Source organism: Sus scrofa, chromosome 9, assembly GCF_054392235.1.
Source record: "Sus scrofa isolate SSC_HxYL_T2T_F1_AM1 chromosome 9, Sscrofa_HxYL_maternal_Yorkshire_Landrace_v2.0, whole genome shotgun sequence".
Lineage (NCBI taxonomy): Eukaryota > Metazoa > Chordata > Mammalia > Artiodactyla > Suidae > Sus > Sus scrofa.
In genome coordinates, this window is record NC_139391.1 from 120,718,347 (window position 1) to 120,738,015 (window position 19,669).

General features: G+C 38.8%; 1 protein-coding gene across 16 annotated transcripts in view; it reads right to left on the reverse strand.

The window, feature by feature from the left end:
* The window catches only part of SLC9C2 (solute carrier family 9 member C2 (putative)), a 74,598-nt gene that overhangs the window by 46,356 nt on the left and 8,573 nt on the right, over positions 1–19,669 (reverse strand). For 11 of the 16 annotated variants that reach the window (XR_014816246.1, XR_014816248.1, XM_084977627.1 and 8 more), the window contains 5 exons: positions 16,465–16,581; positions 15,037–15,198; positions 9,527–9,626; positions 4,182–4,325; positions 833–1,001 (listed from right to left, as the gene is read on the reverse strand). Coding sequence is in view for 13 of the 16 variants with exons in the window: in XM_084977627.1 (XP_084833753.1) it covers positions 833–1,001; positions 4,182–4,325; positions 9,527–9,626; positions 15,037–15,198; positions 16,465–16,581 (692 nt within the window). In the remaining 3 variants the exon portion in view is untranslated. The remainder of the gene's footprint in view (positions 1–832; positions 1,002–4,181; positions 4,326–9,526; positions 9,627–15,036; positions 15,199–16,464; positions 16,582–19,669) is intronic. The other 5 variants (XM_084977638.1, XM_084977636.1, XM_084977635.1 and 2 more) reach the window with 2 other exon arrangements.

Sequence of the window (19,669 nt, forward strand, 5' to 3'; positions counted from 1 at the left end):
GCTTTTCTCCCTCTTGGGAGCAGTGTGGGATTCATTTGACTGGGAGATGATTGAGGGGCACTGGGGTTTTTAGAAACTTCTAACAACTTAACCAGCTAGTTCACAGAGTGCTGTTACAAATGATGAGGTGCCCAAAGGCTGTCAGCAGATGCTCTGGGCTCTGTGGACCTTCCCTGAAGTCTCAGTCTCACTGATGTTGCTACTACCAGATTGCCCAGAAACCCACAGGTGAACCCATGGGCAAGACGCTTTGAGGGAGAGGTGAAAGGAAACTGAACTTTGTCTTTCAATACGGATAACATAGTAATTGGCTAAATTTTTTCAAGAAACTAATATTTTTAATTAGTCCTAAAAGAAATAAATATAACTAGATCCTTAATTCCAAAATGTACAAAGTCTTTCTTTCCTTGGTGTATTTAATGAGCACTTCAGTTTTTGCTCTGAGAGCTATAGGGATTGGAATGTTCTGGACGAGGCATTATTTTCTTCGTTCTTTTTGACAGCTATTGAAAAACAACATTTATCGGTTCAGTAACATCTATTGAGCATTTACTAAGTGTCAGGTGTTCCACAAGTCTGGAGAACTCAGCCTGTGAGAGCTGAAGCCAGGATTCGATCCCATCTGACTCCCATGTCCAAAACCATGACTTTGATTTTCAGTCCCTTTTATACTGTTAATATAAATAAACTTTGCTCCAAAAGTTTCTTTCTACTTAAGGCATTCTTCAAATCTAATTTTTAAAACAGCTAGCTTTATTACTGGGTACTGTGACACATGCTACAAAATAAAAATGAATATATATGAATAGTCATGGGACATGATTTTTCTTACCAGCTGTGGTGACTCTACTTTTTGTTCAGCCAGATTATGAATATCAGGAGCCAAGAGTAAGCTAAAAACTCCTTTAATTCCAGACCATGCTATAACAACTGCCCATCTCCAATTGTACTCATAACTTGAATGCCTCAGAATTGGGCTCACTAATACAATAGTAACTAACCTATGGAGAGAAAAACACTTATTTTTACAATCACACCTTATGTATTAATATTACTTTTGGTTTAAATGCTGTAGTAAGCACTAAATTTCATGTGAAATTTTTCAGAAAAGAGAAGACAATGTAGTTTATTGATAAGATGTTCAAAATTTCTGGGACTAACCAAATCTACTACCTAAATTTTGCCTATCATAGTCAAATCTTGAAAAATAATGCTGTAAGTTCCATACAAATACAAGAAATTATCATTAACACCGGTGTTTACTGTCGGTAGTAAATTGTTACAGGGAAACACCAAATAACACTGTCAAGTTCCCTGGAAGGCCATTACTAGATTCAGAAGTTTGTCCAGAAGGACCTTCAGATCATGACCAAAAAGTAAAATTATTATAGACACATGCATAAATTTAGCTTAACCAAATTTTTCTTGAGCTCCCACAGAATCATACTCAAAATACCATGTAAATAATTTCAATTTGGGCCTCCTTTCTTTACAGATCATTTTTCTATATGACCCTGTGCCAAAATTTACATTCCGTTTTTAGCAGATATGCACTAAAAGAGTATCAGTACCGTCCTTCAAATGAAATTTAAGCAGAAATAAAACTGACATGTTCTCAGCCTCAAAAAAGATACTGTGTTGTGTATCAATTGCTTAGCTGGGAAATTTATAAGACAATTTAGAGAATTCCTGTCATTGAGAAACAGAAAATCTACAATTTGCCATCTGTAATATTTATAATTAATTTGGGCAAACCCCTCTGCCTTGCATTTAAGCCTTTTGCAAAGTAATTCTCTTTTTTTTTTTTTTTTTTTCTGTCTTTCTGCCTTTTCTAGGGCCGCTCCTGCCGCATATAGAGGTTCCCAGGCTAGGGGTCTAATCGGAGCTGTAGCCACTGGCCTACACCAGAGCCACAGCAACACGGGATCCAAGCCACATCTGCAACCTACTCCACAGCTCACGGCAACACCGGATCCTTAACCCACTGAGCAAGGCCAGGGATTGAACCCGTAACCTCATGGTTCCTAGTCAGATTCATTAACCACTGTGCCAGGACAGGAACTCCGCAAAGTAATTCTTACCAAACTTTTCTGCCTTACTGAATGATCTTTCTCTAAAATACCATTAAGTCCAGCCAAAATAGAATAATTTTATGTCATTTCCTGACATCAAAAACAGAGAGGCAGTATAGCAAAACCTCAGGAGTCAGCTAGCTGGGTTCAAATTTAAACTTCTTTTACTAACTTAACTTCTCTAAGTCTTGATTTTTTTTTTTCATATGTAAGATGAAGATAATAATGGTAATTGCACTTGCCTCAAAGGACTTTTATAAAGATTTAATTAAATAATGCAATGTTCATAGGGCTAAGAATGATGTTTTGAATGTGGTCAGCTCTTAATACCTGCTAGCAATGATTATTAGAGCCAGGCCTGTGTTTGGCTCGTCTTCTCAGAAATGTTTTCTCAACAAGTGTCTTATGGAAAGTCCATCCATACTTTGAGGGCCCCTCAGGATGACTCGCTCCACTAAAGTCTTTCTTTCCAGTGATGTGGAACCACAAGTTTACACAAGATCCCTGGCACTCATCAGCCATTTGACCTTGAGCAAAGTACTTCACTTTTCTTGGACATTTTTATCTACAAAATGGCGATGATAATTCTTATTTCCCAATGTCCATATGCAGATAAAATGAGAAAACAGATGTGTAGCTGAGTCAAACAATGTGCAAAAAGCCATGTATACTTGTTCAAACACTGTGACAAATCTCAGCTTGCACTTGTGCTCCTGTGGTGGAAATAAACATAAATTGAACACACCTCCTTCTGTGTGAGAGTGCCTGTCTGGGTTGCCTGCAGGGCCCTCAGAATCAGCAGAAGTAACATTTCATCAGACCATCTTATAAAGGAAGCGCTCTCAGCCAGCCCTGTCCTCAGGGGAAATGACAGTGTTGTCAGAGACACCGTCATGTATTCTTATGGACGACACAGCTGCCATGCATGGGCAATGCCATTTTAGAAAACGCAAGCTCATGGGAGTTGAGTTTATATTTCAACTCTGTCCTTACAATTTGGTGACTCTAGTCAAGTTTTTAACTTTCTCTCTGGGGCTTCATCTGTTAAGTCTGATGCAATAACACCTACCTTAAAGGGTTGTATAATATTAATGGCATAATGTATATAGTTAGTGCTTAATAAATGGCCTTATCATAGTTATGATGATAACAAATGATAATGAAAGTCAAAAAATGTTAGAAGCCATTAATCTGGTCCACTGGCACTCTTTAACAAGCATCCTTTCTTTCTTTAACATTTTTGTTCTTTGTATGCTCCATCAATTCTGATTGACAAAGGGCAGCAGAAACATTTTTAAAACAAAAGGATTGGTGGGAAATGAACACAAATAATCCAAAGCACAAGGATGCTCTGAATGTCCTAATGATGAGTTCTATGGCTGAAATTAGAAGCAAAAAGCAAATGATTCAGGAACCCTAATAAGAATCCAGGAATTGTAAGTCTTTCATTAAAAGAGATCCACTCTTTAACATGCATCTTTTTTTTTTTTTTTGTCTTTTGTCTTTTTTGTTGTTGTTTTGTTGTTGTTGTTGTTGTTGCTATTTCTTGGGCCGCTCCCGCGGCATATGGAGGTTCCCAGGCTAGGGGTCTAATCGGAGCTGTAGCCACCAGCCTACGCCAGAGCCACAGCAACACGGGATCCGAGCCGCGTCTGCAACCTACACCACAGCTCACGGCAACGCCGGATCCTTAACCCACTGAGCAAGGGCAGGGATCGAACCCGCAACCTCATGGTTCCTAGTCGGATTCGTTAACCACTGCGCCACGACGGGAACTCCCCACATGCATCTTGAACTAGGTTCCTGGATCTCATCTCCAGAGATTCAGTTCAGTGAAATGGGATGGGCCCGTGAATATGCATTTCTACCAAGCTCCTAAGTTATGCTGATGCTGCTGTTCTGCCCCTTCTCATTTTACAGATGAAAACTTGAAGAATAAACAGGCTTTCCCTCAGTTGCACAGAAAGCTATTATCATGACCATGATAACAATACAGGTTTTCTGATGGCATGTTCAGAGCTCTTTTTGCTATAACCCACTTCTTCCCAATTCTAATTCTGAGCTTGAAAACCTAAGTCCACTAGGTAAACTTTAAACTGTAATTCTTACCTTGCAAGACAAACTGTGACAAATAAGACGAACATGAAAACTATGGTTTGAAACTGAATATACTTGATTTCAGCACATCCAATCACAATGCCAAAGAAAGTATATATTAAATGTTGGAACACATATGAAAACATTATTAGAAACCTAGGATAGATGGAAAGGAGATCACAATTTAAGGAATGTGTTTTTTAAATAGTTTCCTTTTCACATAAAAGCATCTATCACAGATGTGCCATTCCTGTCTCAGTAGAGGTCCTTGCCTCCATCACTGTTATAAACAACATTTTAAAGTATCTTATTGGAATCAGAAACAGACTCACAGACATAGAGAACAAACTAATGGTTACTAGTAGAGAGGTGGAAAAATAAGATGGGGTAGGGGATTGAGGTACAAACTACTACGTATAAAATAAATAAGCAACAAGGATATATTGCATAGCATAGGGAAATATAGCTATTATTTTGGATTTAAATGGAGTATAATCTATAAAAATATTCAATCACTATGTTGTATAACTGAAGCTAATATGTTATACATAAACTATACCTAAATAAAAATTAATTTAATTAAAATAAAAGTATATTTGTTGGCACTAAAATACATCTGGTTCCATTTTTATCATTACTCTCATCATACCAGTACCAGTGGGCTGCCTCTCACCACAGAATAGCAAGGGCAAGGCAGAAAAATATGGATTCCCAACCTCCCAGGTTGGTGACAGGGCAGTTTTGCTGAGATAAGTTGGCAGCATGTCAACTGTCAGGCCCACAGCTGAAGCCACAGCTGAGGCTGCCACAAGGAACCTCATGGGTAACATTGGCTTTGTGAAAGCTTACTCTGTGATGCCCTCTGCACACTTTTTTCTGAATTGCATGAAAGTCCCTTATCCTGAAAGTGTCTTCTGTCTGCTTCCTCATCCCCTGAATTCCTAAAAATCTTGTAAGGCTCACTCTAATCCCATATTCCTCAGGAAAATATCCTCAACTCTCTCACTGGAGGTTAGCCTCCTCTGAATCCCTACAGCAGCTGTCACCTACACGATCCAGATTCTTAAGCAGAGAAGAGCATTAGAATCACCCAGATTGTTTTGACAATTCTATATATCTAGCCCCACCCCCAAATGTTATTAATGAGAGACCAAAGCACAGCATTTAGGGCATGGGGCTGTTCTGGTTCCATGTGGTAACACACCCAGGTTAGGGGCAGGTCTGCTTTCCATAGGCAGATTTCAAGTCCTGCCTTTTCTTGGTCCCCCCCACATGCCCCATTTCAGACTTTCCCTTTCAGATGGCTGGGTAACTGTTGTCTGTCCCACCAACCAGTCTTCCTATAGGTAGGTCTCAAGATCTATACTAGGAAAGAGGTATTCTGTAGCCTTATTTTAGCTTCAGATATAAACCATGTTTCCTGATACAGCATTACTCCAGTCAAGCAGGTAGTTTGATCCTCTCTCTTTGATCCCCATCTCTTGATTCAATAGATTCAGAACTTCTAGAACAAAAGGGTATGAGTGGGAACTCAAACCCCAAAGCTTAGTTTTATAAAAATTCAGAAACTATGGAACAATTGAGTAGAATAACTTTTTAAATGTCTTCAGAGGACCTTAAAAAATGCTTTTCATATAGTAAGATCCTGATAAATATATACCTATTTACACAAATTATCAGTTTCTTACATAAACATGTCTACCACTTAATAATGGGCATCTTCTGAGAAGGGACTTATCAGCCTCAAACCTAGGCTACAATGTCCAGGTCACAGTAGATATTAAGAAAGGACTCGGGGGTGGGATAAAGATGGTAGAGGAATAGGACATGGTGCTTGCCTTCCCCCACAAACACATCAAAAAAATCTACATGTAAAATGATTCATATAGAAAATCTACTGAACACTGGCAGAAGATCTAGTATTTCCAAAAAAGGGCAAGAAACCCTCCACATAATTGGGTAGAACAAAAGGAAAAAAGAAAAGAGAGAGGGAGAGAGAGAAGAGAAAAAAAAAAAAAAAAGAATTAGGACGGGACCTGAGAGGAAGCTGTGAGGAAAGGAATCCACACCTGGGAAGGCCACCTAACTGACATGGAGATCAGCCAGGTCAGAGAGACTCAAAGCCTCCAAAAAAAATCACAATAGCTGATCCAAGGAAGGCAAATCAGAGAGAGAGCCACATAGACAATCGGTACCACCACCTGGTCCACCACAGTCTAAGATACTCAGGTGGGGGCTAGGCACTGAGACTCAGGCTTCAGAGAAACACTAAAGGCCAAAAGAGAGTGGCAGGATACATTCAAAGTTCTAAAAGGGAAAAATTCACAATCTAGAATACTCTGTCCAGCAACATTATCATTTAAAATAGAAGGGGAAATAAATAACTTCGCAGAAGACAAAAAGTAAAAGACTATAGCAATACTAAACCTATCATAAAAGACATACTGAAAATTCTCCTCTAAAAAGGAAAGAAGTAAGAAGATATAGAATGGAGGAAATCAATACTGGAAAGTAATCACTTAAATAAGCCAGTATATAGATCAAAAAGAAAAAAAAAAAAACCCTATTTGTGAAAGTGACAAAAAACACAAGGAACAGCAAAAGGATAAAGAAGAGATGTAAAAAGGGACATCAAAATCATAAAATGTTGGGAAGGAGAGTAAGAATACATAGACTTTTTTAAAAAATGTATTTGAGGAGTTCCCGTCGTGGCGCAGTGGTTAACGAATCCGACTAGGAACCATGAGGTTGCAGGTTCGATCCCTGCCCTTGCTCAGTGGGTTAACGATCCGGCGTTGCCGTGAGCTGTGGTGTAGGTTGCAGACGCGGCTCGGATCCCGCGTTGCTGTGGCTCTGACGTAGGCTGGTGGCTACAGCTCCGATTTGACCCCTAGCCTGGGAACCTCCATATGCCGCGGGAGCGGCCCAAGAAATAGCAACAACAACAACAACAACAACAAAAAAAAAGACAAAAGACAAAAAAAAAAAAAAAAAAAAATGTATTTGAGCCTATCAGTAAAAGCAAGCAGATATAGGAATGATTAAACACACTTGAAAAACAGGGCAACCACAAATCAACAAATAATACATTTACAAAAAACAAACAGAAGAGGACACAAGTATAAAATAAAAGGAAATCATCCAACCAAAAAAAAAAAAAAAAAAAAGAAAGAAAGAAAAAGAAAGGAATAAAGGAGAAACATACAATCAACTGGAAAACAAGGTTTAAAATTGCAATAAATACCTATTTACCATAAAAGTCAATGTGAATACTCCAGTCAAAACACACAGAGTGGCAGATGGGATAAAAATATAAAACCCTATAATATGCTGTTTACAAGAGACCTACCTTAGGGCAAAGAACACATATAAATTGAAAATGAGGGGATGAAAAAAGGTATTTCATGCAAATGGAAATAACAGGAAAGCAAGAGTCACAATACTCAGACAAAAGAGGCTTTAAAACAAGGCTATAAAGAAAAAGGACACTATTTAATGATAAAAGGATCAATTCAACAAAAGGATATTACATTTGTCAATATATATTCCCGTAATATAGGAGCACCCAAAATCATAAAACAAATACTAACAGACATAAAAGGAGAAATTGATGAGAATACAATAATAGTAGGAGACTTTAACACCACACTCACACCAATGGACAGATCCTCTGGACAGAAAATCAACAAGGCAGCATAGATCCTAAATGATACAATGGAACAGTTGGACTTAATTGGTATTTTCAGGACATTACATCCAAAAAATAAAAATAATAATAACCCACAGAATATACATTCTTTTCAATTGCATATGAAACATTCTCTAGGATTGACCACATTCTGGGGCACAAAACTAACCTCAACAAATTTAAAGGTATAGAAATTACCTCAAGCATCTTTTCTGACCACAATGGCATGAAACTAGAAATCAACCACAGGAAAGGAAATGAGAAAAAAACTGGCTACATGGAGACTAAACAGCATGCTACTAAAAAATCAATGGGTCAATGAGGAAATGAAAAAGAAAGTTTTTCAAAAAGGAAACTTTTTCATTTCCTTGAGAATACCTTGAGAAAAATGACAATGAAAACATAACCATACAAAATCTATGGAATTACAGTAGAAAATTGACAGATCACTATAAACCAGCTATAATGGAAAAAAAATCATTCAAAAAAAAAAAAACCACAATACACCAAAATCTATGGGATGCCAAAAAAGCAGAACTAGTTATTTCCAAGCTCTGGGTTTTAAAAATCAGTACATTGTCAGAGTTCCCATTATGGCTCAGTGGTAACGAATCCAACTAGTATCCATGGGGTCGCGGGTTCAATCCCTGGCCTTTCTCAGTAGGTTAAGGATCTGGCATTGCTGTGAGCAGCAGTGTAGATCACAAACGTGGCTCGGATCTGGTGTTGCTATGGCTGTGGCATAGGCCAGCAGCTACAGCTCCAATTGGACCCCTAGCCAGGGAACTTCCAAATGCTGTGGGTGTTGCCCTAAAAAAAAAAAGAAAAGAAAAAAAAATCAATAAAATCTCATTCATATACATACAAAACTAGTATAAGTTACAGGTGCCAATTTCTTATTTTGCTACTTAGAATTATTTTAAAAAAAAGAATTATTTTTTAAAAAGTTTGATCTTCTATGACTAGAACTTCATAAGAGAAATGACACTTTACACATCAAAAAAGTAGGAAACATAATTTCAGAAAAATGAACCCTTTATATTGAAGCAATAAATCTTCATGGGAAAATTCAGAATAATGAATTCTCATTTCAATGTTTACTTTCATCCAATGTGAGAATTTCTACGCTAGACTATGATTAGGTGTGAAATAATTCTACAGCAATTCTGTATTTTAGCATAGTCCCTCAGAGAATAGCTAACTCATTTTCCTGAGAAGATAGGCAAATGGCTTTTCCTCTATCCACAGATGTCCATACGACAGCAGATGTGAAAGCTAAATAAGAGTTTGCTGGTGTTGCATCTTTCTGCTACTTTACTTTTGCAGTTCTTCCCATACTCAGATATTGTCATTCAGGCACATTATGAAAGAAACAAAGGAATAAAGTATTTTTAAACTTCCCACAATTCAATGTAAATTTTTATCAAAGAATTATATGTATTAAAAAGCACTGTGATCTCTGTGTCACTGATTCTTTATTCATAATAGGAATACCAACTGATGTCAGGAATTGTTGGAAGCTTAAGTTCTTTTCAAATATAACTAGTAGTTAAAAGTAAAAGTAGAAAAAAGTTATAAAAAGGGAATTTTATTAATATTAATGAAGGCAGGACCACTCAAACTCTAAAATTCTATGAGATCTATACTAAGTACACAATAGGAGACTTACTTAGTAATTATTAACTCGATCCTCGGTTTAAAGCTTAAGGAATCTAAATTCAGTCCTACAGTGACTAAAGCAACCATACCTGACATTCCCAAAAATTCCACTGGGGAGAAAAAAAATGAATAAAATTAGTTATATATTCAAATCTACACACTGAGCTACCTTATCTCAAGTGAAGAATTATTGGGACACTTAAAAGAGTAGTAGTAGTTCCTGGAAAGTTGCTTAAAGGGATTGGCCTAATCCTTAGATCAGCAGTCAACACAAATTGTTTGTGAAGGATCCCATGGTAAATATTTAGTTTTTGTGAGCCGTACGGTCTCAGTTACAGCAAATCAATTCAGCTGTTCCAGTGTATAAGCAGTCATAGATAATATATAAACAAATGACTGCTCCATAAATAATACTGAAATTTGAACTGTACATTTTTTATGCTGCAAAATATTCTTCTTTTTTTTTAACCATTTTAAAATGTAAAAACCATTCTCAGCTTGTGGGATATACAAAAAATAGGCATATTTGGCCCACAGGCTGTAGTCTGCCAAGCCCTGCCATTGGCCATCCTTGAGGAAAGAGCTAATGAAAATAAGTTTAACAGTCTCTGCCCAGCACTTCAGGGATACTGTGCTGCATGTCCGGGGCGCTGTGGTCCAGGCTCAGTACTGCCTTGGTGACCGCAGGTCCTGAGGCCTGCTGTCCTGAAACCTGAGGTAGACTCTCCTACGACTGTAATTCTTGGGGATCTAAACAAATTTGTAAATGTATTCTGAGGCAGGAAAACCAAATATGAAAAATGGCTGTATATCGTAAATACCAACAGTTCTAGGCGGCAGAACCTTCAGATAGCACATTTTCAATGTCAGACAGAAGGAAAGAAAAAAACATGCAAGGCAGGAGGGGAAGCCCTTTGGAGCAGGGCAGAGCTGGTTCTTAGAATGTCATCTCCTCTTGCTCCATTAGTGTCCTTACGTTTGTAAAATGGGTATAAAAGCATACTGCCTCATAGAGTTGTTGTGAAGATGAAACTAGATAACATGAAAAGGTGCTTGGTATACTTTTAAAACAAGGAATAATTATTAATCATTAGTCTTATGCTATAAATTATTTTAAATGTTCAGTTTAACTGCCCAGTAAATTTATACTGTTAATTAATTTGAAGAGGATTTTATTATTTCTTGGTTTAACGAATCACTTCACTCCATTTTAGATTTCTTTTTACCTTCTTATTTAACTGAATTTAATGTAAATAACCAATGATGCTAAAACCAGTAGTATTGGGAACTGTGATGATAGGGCAATTTTCTGTTTCTCGGAATCTTGTTTCTGCAACTCATACTATGGGATTTTTAAAGCTCATTGGTCTTTTTCAGTAACAGTTACTACTTAGCGATAAAATCTGCTGTGAGATAAACACTAAATAACTTTATTTTAAAACTAATATCACTTAATATAATCCCAATATTATAAGAATATATGGTGGGAATGCATACATCAATACATGTATGTACACTTATAGATATTTTTTTAAAGTTTGAGTATATATACCAAAATGCATCAGTCACTAAACTTATGACATGGATTTGTAGGTGATTTCTTTTTTTTTTTTCTTGTCTTTTTTTTTTTAGGGCCGCACCCGTGGGCGTATGGAGGTTTCCAGGCCAGGGGTCTAATTGGAGCTTGTAGCCACTGGCCTACACCACAGCCACAGCAGCGTCAGATCTGAACCGCATCTATGACCTACACCACAGCTCACAAGCAACACCGGATCCTTAACCCACTGATCAAGGCCAGGGATGGAACCCACAACCTCATGGCTCCTAGTTGGATTCGTTTCCGCTGCGCCATCATGGGAACTCCTGATTTCTTTTTTGACTTTTCAGAAATTTTCCAAAATTCTACAATGAATATGTATTACTTTTATAATTAGAAAAACAAAATCTTTTAAATCATGGACTTGGAGAAGAGACTTGTGGCTGCCTGATGGGAGGGGGAGGGAGTGGGAGGGATCGGGAGCTTGGGCTTATCAGACACAACTTAGAATAGATTTACAAGGAGATCCTGCTGAATAGCATTGAGAACTTTGTCTAGATACTCATGTTGCAACAGAAGAAAGGGTGGGGGAAAAATATAATTGTAATGTATACATGTAAGGATAACCTGACCTCCTTGCTGTACAGTGGGAAAATAAAAAAAAAATTACAAATGCTATTTAATGGCATTTAATATATGTTCAAGAAGGGGGGGAAACTCATGGAACATGCAATAAAAGAAGTAATTTTCATCAGCATAAACCCAAGTATTCAAAAACAGAGTTGGAAAATTTTTCTGATTCAATGGAAAGAAATCATCACAGAAAACTGATGCCACAGGAAAGTGGTTCTCTCAATCCCACTCTCTCTCCCTGGTTCAGGAAAAGTGAAGGTCCTCCTAATGGGAGAACCAAAGGGATTTGTTCCCTAAAAGTAGCAGGATTCAGGAATGGATCTTTCCTAACTAGAAAAATATTAGGATGATGATTGAAGTCCTTTGACATTGATAACCTGGACCAATGATACAACAAAAAAGAGACAGCAGGAAAAGTCAGCCTGGGCCTAGGCAAGAAGGGAATGCACTGTCTGTAGAGTATTTTAAGGCAATAAAATGACTAAAGCCCATCTGCTTTTTATTATCTCCATTCCCCAGAAATTCTGACCAATGTCACTTGATAAAATATTCCTTCTGCCAGGACAAATCCCTCACACCACCTCTGTTGCTGTATCTCCGGCCTAGACTTTGATATAACCCACCATCTTTCATGAATTATACATTGACTCTCTTAGAGTGACTTTTATATACTAAAGGCAAATTTTCCTCCATGGGCTGATATAGCAGTATTTCTAACTACACTATCTGTCAGCGGAGAATGTTCCAATATGTCTTTGGTCTGTGTGGCAATGTCTGCACAATTTTTTGACTATGAATGATTGTCTGGAAACAAGTGATTTCTAAAAGTTCAGGTGTTGTGAATTTCACCCGACAGAGACAAAAATGGAGATCGCTGCCTGTGCTCAAAGAGGTGACTCTCTAACCCCAATCAGACACTTCCTGGATGTAAGCCCGTTAACACTGTATTCATTGGTGACGGGAAAAAATAAAATTAGATAACAGGACAGAAATGTAACACTAGAGAATATGTAAACAAAAATTTTACCTGTGTTTAGCTTTCTGGAAATCAAACCTCTTATAACTATCTGTCACTGACTTTTGCTGTCAGGATCTGATTAAGTATAAGAGTAAAAAACTCCCCAAAATTGTTTTTAATTCCTAAAGCAGAGGAAATTGTAAAGGAAGAAGGAGGATTACTGGCTACCTGGGACTGCTGTAACAGAGTACCACAGACTAAGTGTCTTAACAGGAATTTATTGTCTCATAGTCTGGAGGCTAGAGGTCCAAGATCAAGGCTTTGCAGCAGTGTTTTCTTCTGAAAGCTGAGAGGGTGAATCTATTCCTGGCCTCTCAAGCACTGACTGGAAACACCTCCATGAGTTAGAAGGAAAGGGAACCAACTTTTATTGGCTGCCCTACATTGAGTCCACTGATGTACTGGACTGATGTGTTTAAAACCAGCAAACTGGGTTTAAAAAAAAAAATTACGGGGCGGGGGGTCCTGTAGTGGATCAGCAGAAATGAATCTGACTAGATTCATGAGGATTCAGGTTTAATCTCTGGCCTCACTCAGTGGGTTAAGGATCCATGGTGTAGGTCATAGACGCGGCTCAGATCCTGCGTTGCTGTGGTGTAGACCGGCTGTTACAGCTCCGATTTGACTCCTAGCCTGGGAAACTCCATATGCTACGGGTGTGGCCCTAAAAAGACAAAAAAAAAAAAAAAAAAAAAAAATTGGTAGTGCCTGACAATTTCCATAGTGCCACTATGGCCAATTTCAAGCTACCAACATCATGTCACTCATATACAGCCTTGGGAAGAGAAGTGCAAAATCAGCTCTTGCAAGCTGGTAAGAGACACTAGTGAGTCACACAATATACTGTTTCATTAATGCCAGCAACGCCCCTCTAAATTAGGTTAGATTGTATCACTTTTATAGGTCAGGAAACTAACTAAAGCTTAGAGAGTTTAGGTAATATTTCAATGTCACCAAGCTAGTAAATTGTGAACATGGGATTTGAATTCAAGTCTTCCTAATACCAAAGATCTTTAAGCACTAGTAATTTATTTAACTACCATGTGTTAAATTACTATTGGGCACATGGCAAGCGCTGGGCTTGCCTGGGGGAACAGAAAACAGAATAAATAAAAAGATGAATTTGAGACAACCTCCACCTCCACCTCATGGTTTAATGAGAACAAAAAGAAACATTAAACTTTTTTCTTCAGACATCTAAGGCATTCATAATAGGTATACAAGGGAGGTAAAAAATGAAGGAAGTTGAAAGAAATGACCCTACAGTGAATGTTTTTTATAATTTTACTGATTTGGGGTAATGCGCAACATCAGGTGGCAATTTATCTACAGTGGAAGCAGAGCTGTTTGGTAACTGGAGGTGAAAAAAGGAGTAATTAACCTCTTGATAACTGATATCTTTCATGGACGAAAGTTGTTCTACTGTGCATGGTAAGAGCAGAAATAGAATTTGGCCATGTTTTTGCCATGCCTTTGGGGAACTGGTTCCCTCAGTCAAGGGAGTAAAAAATTTAATCCCCAATCTCACTGGACTAAACTAGCAAATGATTGCTGAAGGTCTACCAGTGCCAGGCACTGACTCCTGCGATTATTCCACTCACCTGCTTCTCTTCCAGATATGGACATACCTAAGTTCTCCCTCTCCTTTCCTGCCTCTTTGCCTCAGGTAAGGGCCACCGTTTTCTACACCATTTTCTCCCCTCGGGTTGGTACCCACTGAATGGGTACTGCTGAGCCAGAAAATATCTCAGGAGCATCTCTCCCAACTTTCTCATTTTGGAGACAGCTTGCTAAGGGTCATGGCAGAAATTAGCTCAGTTCCGATTCCCCTTCCAGGAGACTGCCAGTGACTAAATGTAAGGTGAAAGGGTGGAGTTAAAAAAGAGTAAGAAAAAAACCATACGGAAGAGGAATGCAAAGGAATTAAAATTAAGGGCATATTAAGAGAGACCAGGAGAAGGTCATTCTGTAGTGCAGTGGGTTAAGGATCCAGCATTGTCTCTATGGTGGTGAGGGTTCAATCCCTGGCCTGGAGCAGTGGGTTAAATGATCTGGCATTGCCACGGCTGGGGCTTGGGTAACAGCTATGGCTCGGATTCAATCCCTGGCCCAGGAATTTCCATATGGCATGGGTAGAGCCATTAAAAAAAAGAGAGAGAGAGAGACCAGGAAAGAGCTAGAGGTGGCAGAAAGATAATATGACAAGACATACAGAGGAGACACATTAAGGGGAAGCAACTCAGAAGAAACAACTGGATTCAAGAACAAGGGAAAATTAAAATGCATGTAGTTCACTTAAGGACAGCACTTTGAGTATCTGTTTCTGCCTTACCAATGTAGAAAGTCATGTACACCATTGAAATACAAAGAACGATATTGGTCAGCGTATTGCTAAAAAGGTCAGTCAATATAAACTGAATGATCCTTGCACACCAATATCCACATACTGTGCTTCCAAAAATGTCCAAGCAGAGGCATATGATTATATGTAACTCTAGAAAGGAAAATAAGAAAAAAGAAAGTTAAAGCGTTAACTTTTGTTTCTTTCATTGATGGCATTTGGGTCTCTGCACTTTGGTGTGCTCTGAGATTTTGAGGGGGGACCTTGTTCTTCAGCAAATGGAAGTTTCCCATGAAAGCCTGGCAAAAGAGGCTTTCGGGGGATATATTTCCCTCAGAGTCTGTGGCTTGGGTTTGCTTATCTGGAGACAGCAGATTCAAATGCCCTCAGGACACAGACAAGGAGCATAAATGTGAAAAATCTATAACAAACTGGAAAGTGGATGATCAACCAAAAGACATTCAAGTACAAATATTTTTGCAAACGATGTCAGGGCCAAGAACACCATGTCCAGGATACCCACCAACCTGTAGTCTCTTTGTGACCCCTGCCCCCATCCCAGGGGACATTTGGGAAATGAAAAAGAAAGAGTTTCCTTAGTCACAATATCTGAGGAGCAATAGTAGCAATTAGTGAGCAGATATAAGACAACACTAAGTATAGTCCTAAATAACAAAGATTGTTCCAGCCCAAATGCCATCAGCTCCCCTACTGAGAAGCACTGCAAATCTGTCACAAAAATTTCTTTCTCCTTTTAGCACCTCTTTCTTCCTACAACTATGTCATAAACATACTAGGAGGGTACCTTTTCCCTCTTCATGCTGAGGTTCCTCCCCACCCTGTCTTCCTTCCTAGCAGCACATCTAAAAACCTAGCACGTCAGCATGCTCCATATCCCAGTGCACATGAGCCTCACTAGATCACTTCCAGCTCCTGACTTTTCAGTACTGCTTGAACTGTTCACTAGATCACTTCCAGCTCCTGACTTTTCAGTACTGCTTGAACTGTTCTGCTTTCACCCTCAGACTCAAATCCAGGACCAAGCCAATTCTTAACATTCACTCAATGAAATCCAGACTGATCCAGGAAAGAAGCACATCTGGGCTAGAAGACACGATTGTGTGGTGTGTACACACACACACACACACACACACACACACACACACACGCACACACACACATGTGCACATGCACATTAAGGGAGATGAAATAATTTCCTTAACATTCTTTTCCCCTTTAGCTCCAAGTTAATACATAGGTGATAATTATTTTCTCATTACCTGATACACTATTTAAATTGGTCCATGAGTAAAGTATAGGGAAAGTAGTAAAGATATCTTGAATATATTTTCAGTATGAATTGATATGTACCATATAAGAATGATTTCAGAAAATACATAGACAAAAAAAAGCCTTTACCCTTAAAACTGGAAATGCTAAGTAACTTGCTCCGTAAAATTCCAAAAAAAATGGATGTGAAGCCACAGATAATCATTGATTCTCCTCTAATGATATCAGTATACATTTTAGAAATGCCTGTAAAAGGAAATATAAAATACAATTTAATATAGTACATGAAGATGATGCTCTTTCTCAAGAAACACAAAAATAGAAGGAATATGATAGGAAAAAAAAAAAAAAGGCAAGAAGGCAGCCGTAACTGGGATGGGTCTAAAATCACTGCTTTTAACTTTCTCCATTGTGACTTCTTTAACTACAATGCCAAAGGAACAAGGCAGTAGCACTCTTTGAAGTGTCCACTGCCTCAAACCATGCTAGAGCTTCACAATGAGATTCTTAGGCCACTACATTTAGCTCGAATAAATATGAACTGTCAGACTCCAAAAGAATTGCATTTAGAAATACGTACAAAATACGACCTAACAATTCTACTCCTAGACATATACCCAAGAGAATTGAAAACATTTGTCTACATAAAAATTTATACGTGAATGTTCATAGCATTTTCATAACAGTGAAAAAGTAGAAACAATCCATAGTCCATCAGCTGATGAAAAGATAAACAGGAGTTCCCATCGTGGCTCAGTGGTGAATCCAACTAGGAACCATGAGATTGCGGGTTCGATCCCTGGCCTTGCTCAGTGGGTTGGGAATCCAGTGTTGCCATGAGCTGTGGTGTGGATCGCAGACGTGGCTCGGATCCCACGTTGCTGTGGCTCTGATGTAGGCTGGCAGCTACAGCTCCGATTGGACCCTTAGCCTGTGAACCTCTATCTGCAGCGGGAGCGGCCCTACAAAAGGCAAAAAGACAAAAAAGAAAAAGAAAGAAAGAAAAGATAAACATATGTGGTCTATCCCTACAATAGAATATTAGCCACAAAAAAGGAATGAAGTACTGAATGACATAAGGATGAACCTTGAAAACATTATACAAAGTGAAAGAAGCCAGACACAAAAATCAGAGTGTACAGTTTGTTTTATATGAAATGTCCAGAATAGGCAAATCCATAAAATGAAAATAGATTACTGGTTGCCAGGAACTTGGGGATGAGGGAATAAGGATGAGCAACTGCTAATAGGTATGAGATTTCTTTAGAGGTTGATTTAAAAGTTCTAAAATTAGATAGTGATGATGGCTGCATAACTCTGTAAATATATGAAAGACCACTGAATTGTACACTTTAAAAGGGTGAATTTTATGATATGTGGATTATATCTCAATAAAGCTGGTGTTTAAAAATTAAGTACTGGAGTTCCCATCGTGGCTCAGTGGTTAGTGAACATGATTAGGATCCATGAGGACGCAGGTTTGATTCCTGGCCTCGATCAGTGGGTTAAAGATCCGGCTTTACCATGAGCTGTGGTGTAGGTCACAGACACATCTCGGATCCAGTGTTGCTGTGGCTGTGGCATAGGTCAGTGGCTACAGTTCTGACTGTACCCCTAGCCTGGGAACTTCCATATACCATAGGTGCAGCCCTAAAAACGTCCCAAAAATAAAAAATAAGTACAAAATCTTATTGGCACTTAACATTCATTAACAGTTTAGTTTAATGGAAAATATATCAAGTCAATTGCCTAGTGTTATACAACTTATAAGTAGGGGGATAGTGATTGGTAACTGCCCATCCAGACTATCTGCTGATCTTGAAACAAATCCGACTGGGAACCATGAGGTTGCAGGTTCGATCCCTGGCCTCGCTCAGTGGGTTAAGGATCCGGCGTTGCCGTGAGCTGTGGTGTAGGTCACAGACTCGGCTCGGATCTGGTGTGGCTGTGGCTGTAACCTAGGCCGGCAGCTGTAGCTCTGATTGGACCCTAGCCTGGGAACCTCCATATGCCATGGGTGTGGCCCTAAAAAGGCAAAAAGACAAAAAAAAAAAAAAAAAGAACACATTTTTTTTTTTGCCTTTATTGGGATCATTGATTGTCCTGCACAACCTGATGTCCACTATCTAAGAACTGTTTTCTTATTTTCATAAATCTTATCTATTTAGTCATTTCAGGCAAAAAGGTAAATCTAGTCCCTGTCATTCCATCTTAACCATAGGCGTGTATAGAGGGACCCAGTGTCCCTGAGGAGTTCATAGAGATGCAGGCCAGCCTGAACTTCTTTTACTTAAGAGCATAAACCCCAAATTAAGAACATATCACATACAGGAATTCCCACTGTGGTGCAGCAGAAATGAATCTGACTAGTATCCATAAGGATGAGGGTTTGATCCCTTGGCTCACTCAGTGGGTCAAGGAACTGGGGTTGCCCCGAGCTGTGGTGTAGGTCACAGACACAGCTTAGATCCTGCATTGCTGTAGTTCTGATTTGACCCTTAGCCTGAGAACTTCCACATGCCATGGGTGTGGCCCTAAAAAGCAAAAAAAAAAAAAATCACATGCTATGGTACGTTATGCAACCTAGTATAACTACAGATTGATATAGAAAGAAGTATATGGAGTTCCCATTGCGGCGCCACAGAAACAAATCCGACTAATTTCCACAGGACATGGGTTCAATCCCTGGCCTCAGTGGCTTGGGGATCTGGCGTTTCTATGACCTGTGGTGTAGGTCACAGATGTGGCTTGGATCCCACATTGCTATGGCTGTGGTGTAGGTCAGCAGCTGTAGCTCCAATTCAACCCCTAGCCTGGGAACCTTTATATGCCACGGGGGCGGCCCTAAAAAGACAAAAGACAAAAGACAAAAAAAAAAAAAAAATTACTGTGAACTTACTTAACACTGCAAAATCTGGAAAAGGAAAGAATAAAGCATAAATCATCTCTAATTCCATGACCTAGATAGAATCATTGGAATGTTGAAGACTTTTCCTAAGCATATAATTAATTTTACTTGAGACTGGCCCACAGCTCCATGAACTCAAAGCCTCAAGTTATTATTTTTACTAAGACTTCGTATTTTATCTTTTACAAGCTCCCATTCCAGATCTGTTTTCAAGTGAAAAACTGCTCAAGTCCTGTGCACTCTCTTTAAACAGGTAATGAATAGACAAGTCCCTTTTAACTTGCATGTGAACATCTTTTTTCAGTGCGTTAGTCCACCTCAGACTTAGGTAGTGCAAGGGCGCTACATGAAACAAAGCACCATTTACACTGTAGGAATTGCAGTTCTGTGTATTATGATAATTTTAGGCATATGGAAAAATATTTT